General features: G+C 53.2%; 4 protein-coding genes across 4 annotated transcripts; all 4 read right to left on the minus strand.

Moving 5' to 3' along the window:
• Window positions 1-293: 293 nt before the first annotated feature.
• On the minus strand, window positions 294-1,679 carry NEUTE1DRAFT_149577 (uncharacterized protein; the record flags this gene model as incomplete). The annotated part of the gene is made up of 1 exon (XM_009857255.1): window positions 294-1,679. The coding sequence occupies one exon, from the start codon at window positions 1,677-1,679 to the stop codon at window positions 294-296; it is 1,386 nt and encodes a 461-aa protein (XP_009855557.1).
• Window positions 1,680-2,360: 681 nt separating this feature from the next.
• Window positions 2,361-2,612, minus strand: NEUTE1DRAFT_118575 (uncharacterized protein; the record flags this gene model as incomplete). The annotated part of the gene is made up of 1 exon (XM_009857256.1): window positions 2,361-2,612. One exon carries the CDS (start codon window positions 2,574-2,576, stop codon window positions 2,406-2,408), a length of 171 nt encoding a protein of 56 aa, XP_009855558.1.
• Window positions 2,607-6,891, minus strand: NEUTE1DRAFT_89724 (uncharacterized protein; the record flags this gene model as incomplete). Its single annotated transcript, XM_009857257.1, has 5 exons — window positions 2,607-5,221; window positions 5,276-5,478; window positions 5,538-5,912; window positions 6,041-6,154; window positions 6,224-6,891. 5 exons carry the CDS (start codon window positions 6,889-6,891, stop codon window positions 2,607-2,609), a joined length of 3,975 nt encoding a protein of 1,324 aa, XP_009855559.1.
• A 1,396-nt stretch (window positions 6,892-8,287) lies between these two features.
• Window positions 8,288-9,703, minus strand: NEUTE1DRAFT_54940 (uncharacterized protein; the record flags this gene model as incomplete). The annotated part of the gene is made up of 1 exon (XM_009857258.1): window positions 8,288-9,703. One exon carries the CDS (start codon window positions 9,701-9,703, stop codon window positions 8,288-8,290), a length of 1,416 nt encoding a protein of 471 aa, XP_009855560.1.
• Window positions 9,704-9,801: the final 98 nt, after the last annotated feature.

Below are 9,801 nucleotides of genomic sequence, written 5' to 3' on the forward strand. Positions count from 1 at the left end.
ATCAACTTTCAACTTTCAATCGTACAGTCTGCTCCCTGGCTACATCCGCCTCCATTGGATAGGGTTAGGGTCCCGAAAAAGGGGTGTTCCTCCTCGACGACGACATCAACGCCATCGTTCAACATGAACCATATGATCTTCCATACAGCACCTAGTCCCTCAATTCCCATACATGTGATCTTCTCGCTATACTTACAGGTACCATCTTACTTGTCGTCATTTCGTCTTTTGAGCAAGTGTTTAAGCAAAGAATTATCTTCCCCCGCAGATGAACATTCCCATCCTGAGGACACTCAAGGATGTCTTCCCAATTCCCTCATCAACTCTCTCAAAGCCGGCACAGCCATCTTGACATCCGGAAGAATTTCCTCCAAGTTGCTGAAAGCCGGGCAGTGCTCCTCTAGCTTTTTCAACACTCTCGCGTCCGAGCGGTCCCAATCCTCCGCGCTCAACTGTTTCGCCGTGTTGGCTATGATAGTGCGCCAGCCATTGGGGATGAATGAGAGGTGCCTATCAATCAGCTCGTTGGCTGTCTTGGTCCGGCGGGACGGTTGCGAGCGGGAAGGAATGGACAGGAAGGAGACGTCGAGTTCATGATCGAGAAGAATGTCTTTAGCGGAGAGGGAAGGGGTAGAGCGGCGACGGGCCGAGTGTGACTCTGACTTGGACGCGAACCGGGAAGGATCACGGACGCGAAATTCCGCGTCGACGCTGCGGCGAGGGCTGCGGCTACGAGATGTTGTTGCTGTTGTTGTTGCTGCCGTGCCTTGGGCGTATCTTCCTGGACGGAGATAAAACTGCGAGGTAGGGCCTCTGTTGGCCGAGGTTGTCGATTCCAGGTCATTGTCATTGTCACTGTCACTTTCTGATGCCAGACGGGTACCAGGATGACGGCCCGAGTGTGTACGTCGTTTCTTAACGAAAATTAAATGCTCAGAATCAATGCTGCTTGTATACCGGTGTGTAGTTTGAGGACTGGCTGCACCTTGTTGTCCTCTGTTAGCTGGTCGAGTGGTCAAGTCCAAGCCGAGTTCCTTGGTGTTGGAAGTATCTGTGTGCTTGTCGACCTGAGAGCTGAACGGAACCAGTGCAGACGACGTGTAACTCTGCACGTTTTCATCCGTAAAAGAAGGCAGCTCCCTTGGGGCAGCGAGATTTCGATGGTCCGGAGAATCCATCTCCCTCAGATTCTTCGGAAAGAACCCATATTCCTGCTGCATTTCCATCTCCTCAACACTTCCCTGATTACGCGCCTTCTTCAGCTCTTGGATTTCAGCTTGCATCTTGTGAATCGCCACGAACAGCTCCCCCCTCATTCTCTCCTCAGCTTGCTGTCTCTTCATGTTCTCTTCCCTGATCCTCGCCATCTCTTCCTCAACTCGGTGGTTCGTTGCCTGCAACGGTTGGATCCAATTGCGATAGACATCACCCCCTTGTGGATTAAGCCTTTGTTGCAAGTCATCGACCCTAAGCTTGATGTTCATGACCTCCTGCTTGACCTTCGCCATGACCTCCTGGCTGACTTTATGAGCTGCAGCCGAGGTAGAGGCAGACGCGCTGGAGTTGGCGAGGACCGGAAACATTTCTTGAAAGCGGGTATGAAGACCAAGTAGGTCTCGCGAGAAGCCCTCGAGGTCGTGCCGCAGAAGCGATTCGGAGTCAGGAGGGATTCGCGACATCGTGAGTGAGCCTTTGTACGCTGTTACTTGTCCTTGAAGCTGCTTGGTAGCTTGAATGCGAGCCTATTACGCGAACGGTCAGTATGTTTTGATATTGAACGAAGTGGGACTCAACTTTCATACATGGCAGAAAAGGAGAATGGGATTGACGTGATAGTCAGGTGAGGGGCGCGGTACGAGTTCGAGATATGTAGCCGGGCAGAGTAAGAGGACGTGAGATTGGCACGGGAAAGGGGAGTCAAGCAGGATAGTATCTGTATGTAGATTACTAGTAGTATCGAGAAGTTCGTCAGCAGAGATGCTGTTGAATATGGCCAAAGGTCGACGCCAGGCGCAAATGAGGTAGACCTGAAGTACGTGGTGGAGGAGGAGGAGGAAGAAAGAAGGTGGGGTTGAGGCGGAAGCAATTCGATGCAACTATTTTTCTGGGAGAGAAAGGCGCGACTGGCAGGCGTGGTTTTTGGAAGAAGCTGAGTACGAGGTCATATCAAAGTGACAAAGGCTAAGTCTCGCATGACGACAACAGCGGCAGCCTTCAACAGGGCCGGCCCATGCCTATCTCGCAGATGACTGAGTCAAGAGTTGGGATGGAAGACGCCGGCGGGAGGAGGGAAGCATGATGGAAGAGGCCATACACAGAATGGCAAAGCACGGCAGGAACAATTTTATCCTCCAAAAAGTCAATTTGATTTCATCCATATTAACCACTACATGCTCGAGCAATCATCAACTTAACTCGTAGCAATTGCACAAAAAATAGCTCCATGGTCGAAGAATAACAAAGAGCCACAAAAAAAGACCGCGTTCCTCGTATACTGTCCAAAGTCCACCATCTCCATTCCATTTCCATCCTCTCCCTAGCATCGACACCAATTCAATATCCATCCCCATAGACATGCGAAGACAGTATTAAACTCCGTTGAGAAGTCAAGTAGCCTCATCAACTGGGTCGACGACAGGAACCCCAGACTCATCATCCAGACCCACTTGAACTTCACCATCGACATCAATGGTCGGTGCTGGTATGGTATCGACATCAGGCACCTCAGGTGACTCAGGAGCTTCAGGCTCTTCAACCCTCGAAACATCCACATCATCAACATCGACGTCGAGATCATCCGTGTCGATGGACGGAATCGTGGGGAAATCGAGACCCTCCACGTCAATATCGGGGATGTCAAGGTCGCCAACGTCAAAATCGATGTCACCGAACGAAGCGATCAGAGCATCGAGAGCGTCAAGCTCCGCTTCAACGTCATCGTAGCCGCCGTCCTCGTCAGCAGCAGAGCCATCCGGGGTTTCCCCGCCAGCAGCTGGGGGAGTGGAACTCTCCGTGGGACCAGGGATACTGGCGCTGGCCGTGGTATGGTGATTGCTTGAGCTGATGCGGAGGCTAAAAGTGTCATTCCTAGAAGAGCTGTAGTTGATCACTCCTGGAATATTCAACTCTTTAGCTCCTTGGCTGTTCCAGAAGATATCGAGGGTCGAGTCCTGGAGGAGGCTGTCAAGCTGTGACTGCGTAAGGCCAACCTCTCCCGAGATGGGAATCTCAAACTGATTGGTGCTGCGGGAAAGTGAGTCGGAACTTTGGTCAAGCAGGAGCCTGAAGGTGTCGCTGTGGCTGTCGCTCATGTCAAGAATTCCAGGAATGTTGAGCACACGCTCACCTTCGCTGGTCCACTCGAGCTCAATGTTGGTAGATTCGAGAAGATGGTCCAATTGCTCCTGGGTAAGAACAATAGAGCCTGCAACAGGAATCACAACGGCGGGCGGCGGGCCCGCGGGGGAAGGAGGGGAAGGGTGACCACCGGGGCCGCCAGAGAAGCCGGGTGCTTGAGGGGAACCAGTCTCCTGAGGGCCGCCGGCACCATAGCCTTCGGAGCAAGGGAGCAAAGTGGTCTCGCCAACGTACCAGTAGCCGATGATGGGGATGCAGCGGCCGGCATCCGGGGGCGGAGTAGGCGCGAAGATGTTAGCCGGAAGGGCAAGGGTCGCAATATCACACACCTCCGCAGGGCCGTTTCCAGGAGGGAGCACTCCGGTTGGATGGGGGCCAATGTGGGCAACGTTCCTAGCTCGAAGGCTTTGAGTAGGTGCAACAGTCATGCTTGGCTGGGCGCTACTGCTAGTACTCTTCTTAGGGAATATGCTTCCAATGCCGTTTATTGAGTCGAAAACGGAGTTGAGGATGCCAGCAAAGTCCTTGCCATTGATCACACCAGGACCGGATCCATCCGCAGCGGTGGTAAGCGCATCAGTAATAGCACCCGCAAGAGTGATCAGCGAGTCGGTGTCAACAGGACCAGGGGCGGCGACGTCGCTGGGAAGCGTGTTGAGCGCTGCAAGAACAGTGCTCGCTAGGCCAGCCAGCTCATCCAAGTTGACGGTAATCGGCGGTGTGGCCGGATTGGGGGCGCGAATGTTTCCAGGAATCAGGCTACCGAGATCCTGTCCACCGAGAACATCTTCAAGACCCGGGACAGCGCTCATCAAACTGCCGAGGTTAAGATTGCTGAGCACATCACCGATGAAGGCATCTGAACGGTAGGCGGTGCTGTCCGAGGGATCGCTGGCAAGGGTCTCGAGATCCTGGACATCATCGTTGCTTGTAGAGACAGCACGAGTGGAGCCAGCTGGCTTCTTGGGCTTGAAGAATGGGTTGTTGTCGAAAATCTTACCGAAGGAGCTGAAGACTCCTTGGAAGGCTGGACCAAAGACCTTGTCAAAAATAGCGTTTACAACGGAACCGCTGCCAGTGCCGGAGCCTGAACCATTGCCGGAGCCTGAACCGCTGCCACTGCCGGTATTAGAACCGCTGCCACTACCACTACCGGGATCAGAACCGTCACCGGAGCCTGAACCGCTACCACTGCCAGTACCGGGATCAGAACCGTCACCGGAACCTGAACCACTGCCAGTGCCGGGATCAGAACCGTCACCGGAACCTGAACCACTGCCAGTGCCGGGATCAGAACCGTCACCGGAGCCCGAACCGCTATCAGGATCTGTGCCACTACCGGAGCCCGAACCGCTATCGGGGTCTGTGCCACTGCCGGAGCCCGAACCACTATCAGGGTCTGTACCACTGCCGGAGCCCGAACCACTATCAGGGTCTGTACCACTGCCGGAGCCCGAACCGCTATCAGGGTCTGTGCCACTACCGGAGTCTGAACCGCTGCCAGTGCCAGAGTCTGAACCGCTACTGGAGCCATCTGCGAAACCAGTAAATCTCCCGCCCCAGTTACCCATGTCGGCTGAAACAGCAGCAGTTATTGCTCCTTCGCGCTTGAGGTAGCACGGTGCGTCAAGGCCGTTGCTATTGGCAGGGCCATGCTGATAGATAAACCCAACACAGTCGGTGGTGGTATCGCAAGCCGCAGCACATTCAGCGTAGCTGTCAACAATAACTGTGCCTAGGTCACCATCGGGATATTCGATACCACAATCGACATGGTACATTTTGTCTTGAGCAGTGGTAATAGAAACCCCATTGTCATCTGGGCAACTGATTGGAGCTGCCTCATCATTTGAGACACGTCGGCCTAATCGAAGAACCATTAATTACTGAGCAACACGGAAGGAGGTGAATGGCTTACTGGGTGTACAAGTGTATGTCGGAAAACCGGCACCGATGTTCGCCAGGCGTTCTGTGTACACGCCACTCTGGCTCAGAGAATAGACGACAGGTGTAGTTGCACCGCCGCAACTTCTCGTGGCATCGTCTTTGCAAGGGACTCGGCAAGTTCCCATATCATCGACTTGACCAGGAGTCAGAAGAGAGTTTGAGCAGTAACAGTCCCTGGCGAAATGTTTGACTTAGTATCTTTCTGTCAGTGGAGTCTAAAGTGCACTACTCACCTGCCGTTGACCATGCCAAAGTAGTTGAAGGTAGTGTCCGAACTGCATCTGCGCGCACACTCCTCGAGTGTACCAGTGGCAAGATCCGAAATAATCTGGCCAGACGTTGCAGAGAGGTCGAGAACCTGTGCAGGAACATTGCCGTAGCACCCATTCAAGTACCAAGTTTGTGTACCCGTGGTAACGGTCAAGGGGCGGACGAGTGCTGGCCTTGAGACGATGATGTTATCCTGGTTCACGCTCGATAGCGAGGTAGTAAGAACCTTGGGAGTGCCCAAGAGACTGGACGGTGGGTTGTAGCAGGTGAAACCTGCCTGGTCGGCTGACTGCTTGAGCCCCGGCATCCTCGGGACATAGCATCCCTGTAGTTCAGAACTGACGTAAACGGGATAGTGCTCATTCCTTCCACAGCACTTTTGGGTCAAGGGGTCACAGTCTCCATTCCTGTTGAGAAGCGTTAGACCATGCGGGAGAAAGTATGGGTAAAGGTATGTTGAACTCACGTGTCATCGGCTGTACAGAGAGCGTTGCAGTCTCCAGGGTTTGGAAGACTCGATGGAGGAATGCGATAGTCGCCGGAGTGAAAGTTTGTACCGCACTGGCATCGGATTTGTGCACTAGACACATTTAGTCGGTTAGTGCGAATCACATGGCCCCTAGGGAGCGGTAGGTTGGAATCGACTTACCCTTCCCTGGCACCAAAGACAAGAGGATAACCCAAACCGGCACAGGTTTCGAAACAAGTCTCGATGTCATCAACGAGTGGCCTGGCCCTAACGTCGTCTTGTGTGGCGAATCCGCGAGAGGAATAACAGCCCAGATGCTTGTAGGTAGAACCCAAATCCGCATTACGAGGCGTGATGGGCACCTGGTCCGGTGCGGCAAAGGAGGGATCAAGGTATACCTGGGCGTTAAGGCCACCGCCGCAGGTCTGAGTACTATCACCACTGCACTGAGCATTGCAAGCCGAAGTGTCCGAGTTCGGGGCAGCAGCAGCCGGGAGCTGCAGGCCGCAGTTACAGTTATTGTCCCTCATGGCCGAATACTTGTAACCGTAAGCTCTGCAGGTGCGAGCACAGTCAAGAGGAGTCTGCGTAGAGTCCCAATCGGAACCGGGGTCCCATCCGGGGAAACTCAAGGAGAGGTCAGCGGCATTGTAGCCCTCCGGACCGAAGCGAAAGAAGTCGCCAGCATTAGCGAGGAAGTTGCCGTAACAGCCAAGATAGATAAAATTATCGCTACCACATTTGGTTACGGTATCCTGATAGGTTCCGAAGTAAGCCTGTCCGTTGACAAAGCCCAAAAGGCCGGCCGCGGCTACGACAAGGCGGCCGGGGCTCGATTGCCAGCCCATGTTGACGAGAGATGACCTCGCAGAGGGTGGGAAAGGAGGGTGGAGTTGTTCAGAGACGAAGGAATGGAAAAAGAAAATGAAAGAGGTCGGCTCATACGGCCAACACAAGAAGAAGTCGGGAAAGAAGCATAAAAGAGCGACTGAGGACGAAGAGAAGAAAGGGGATGGTAGAAATCGGGCGACGGCCTGGGTTGGTATTTGAAGATGTTGATATCAAGGGCAGGACAACAATATCCAGAATATTCCAAGTCATCAACACGCAGGCGCCCTTGACGAATGGACTGACTATCCAGAAGCAAGGAAAACATGGCAAACAAACGCGTGAGCTGGAATGCTCGCGGTGGGAAAGTAAAGTGGTAAGATGAAGATTCGAGACAGTCTTGATGTTGGCATTCCTGGCGGAGGGCGACTATGTTTGGGTTTCGGAAGATTTGTCTTCGAGTGTCCCTCCAGAGTCTTCCTCGGATGCCTGACAACGAAGTGTTTCCAACGGGCAGACAGTAAAAATTACCTCGAGTGTGAGGGCGTGACCTGCAAGGGATGGAAGTCTCGCAAAGCAGATGGCATCTATGCGATGGAATGGGAGTGTCCACCACGCATATAAACATGGCGGCGGGTTTCAAGGGCTAGAATGTCTTGCCTTGAGAAGGTTGTGAGGTTGAGGACAGAGATTCATGTTGACATTGTGATATTCACCTCATGTCGTCAAGTGAATGCTGGACAGCTTGGACCATTCGATAGAAAAGAATAGTATTGAGGAAGCATAATGGTTGTCAGGACGGAGTGGTGGTGTTTCGATCATTCCTGTGTGTGGTTCTAGTCATATTCAATCAATATTCGGCTGATGTTATTGAAGTTGGAAGCTGGGATTGGAACCAAGTGAAAGCGACATCGTCGCGATGGTGCGCGATGGTGTGATGCCTGCCGGAGGACATGCCTTTGCAGAGAGCAGTGACACAGGGTTAGGGTTGATCCCGTCGATTGTAACCATGGCGATCCCTTTAGTTCCTCGACCAATGCACCTGCCATCACTCTGTCAACATTGCGTTTCAAAGCTTCTAAATGTTTGGCTCCTTCCCGACCATCTCTTCTCAATCTGGGAATATATCATGTCATTTTCTCAGTTTTCTTAATCGAGCATCAAAAAAAGTCTGTTACATCGACGGAGAACCAGAGGCATCACACAGGAGAATATGACGCTACATCCCAACTTTAGCACACCAAAGTTTTCTTCAAGCCCCTCGTTTTCACATTCAACACATTATAGTATTGGGTTACAAGTACTTTAGACGGTAAGAGCGTGCGAACACGCTCAATGTGGTCGGCTGCTCCAGTCTTTTGCCCTTGCACAGCTTGAAGTTCTTGCTCACCCTCGAGATTCAAGGAGTGCAAGACTTCACTTTGCTCCTTCCCATTGCAGAGTGGCATCTCCATCTTCGATACTTTCATAAGGAATGTCATTCGCCCGCTTCTCCCTCTGCTCCTGCTCCTCTTCATCTCCACCACCACCAACCTCCTTGGCACTTCCAGTCTTCGCTACAGAAGCACGAGCATCACCCTCCGGCTCAGCTTCATCCCTACAATAGAACAGATCGTACTCATGACCCGGCTCACCCAGCTTCCACCCATCAGTCAAGTACCTCGTTGCACTTCCCGTCCTGCTCGTCGTTGACATCTCGGGCACCACAATGCCGTCCGCCCTTCCCTCCATGTCGGCAATCCGCTGCACATCGTAAGTCCGTACCAGATCCTGCTCCTTCGGATTGCTCGAGTTACGCAGTCGCACTACGGCAAATATGGAGTATCCCTGCCTGATGGCTTGTCCCTGCTTATCTTTGCGCGCCCATTCTGCCAGAGAGGTTGAAGTGTCAATTTTGCGGCCGCCGATGGTGATGTGTCTGAGGTCGTCAAATCCGGGGTTCTGGTCGTAGGGACTGGCACCCCCATCAGGCGAAAAAGAACGGCGAGTGTCCGCGGCGGGCACATATCTGACCCGCAACACTTTGGGAAAGTTCGGCTGATAGAGCAACCACTGCCCGTCTGGACGCTGGCGGGGAAGAACCACGGACGTCAAAAAAGCGCCAAGACCAGCAAACTGTTTGCGCTCGAGCGCCCAGTCGAAATGAAGGAGGGAGTAGTGCGCATTCATGCGGGTCGGGATTTTCTTGCGACCGACCGTCCACGGTCCGGCTTCGGCGGGGGCGCAACCGACGATAGGAGAGTAGTAGAGAAAAGAGGGGTGGCTCCAGAGCGCGTCGTTGGCCAGGTCGCTGGACATAATGTAGGAGAAAGATATCGGTCCGTCTTCATGCCGGTGCTTGGGGAAGCTGGAGAGGAGTAGCTCGGCCATCTCGAACACCGTTCTGTCGTAGGCCGCCGATGATGATACGCTCTCGGTACGGCTATTCTTTGCCTTTTTCTGGAGGATTCCGGGTATGTCGACCCAAGATACTGCGAGAAGGGGAAACTGCTCCTCGTTGTCGTGGAGGTAGGATCTGAGATGCAAGTGTTCGCTCTTCTCGTCTGTCTCGGGCTCTGACTCCCAGTCCTCGTCGTCCTCCAGCAACTCGAGACTTGGCTCGGCTGTCGCAGGAGTCGCCAGCACGTTGCCGTAAATCATGCGCATTACGATCATGGCGACGTTGAAGCCGCTCATATCCTTTTCGGGGTGCGACAAGGGCTCAAACCAGGCCTGGTTCGTGAGCGACTTCTTAATAGCTGTGATATCATTGGCCCGGTCAAGCCGGAAATCGACCCAGCTCAGGTCGTCGTAGGACTCGTCGACAATGGTTCCGGGGGATGACACGGACATCTTGATGGCTAAATATTGTTGACTTATCGATGTCGTCGCGTTGCTATTTGATCATCTGCCTTGGAAAGTGGCCTTGTCGCGAGATTGATTGTCGACGG

This window comes from Neurospora tetrasperma (genome assembly GCF_000213175.1).
Source record: "Neurospora tetrasperma FGSC 2508 unplaced genomic scaffold NEUTE1scaffold_81, whole genome shotgun sequence".
Lineage (NCBI taxonomy): Eukaryota > Fungi > Ascomycota > Sordariomycetes > Sordariales > Sordariaceae > Neurospora > Neurospora tetrasperma.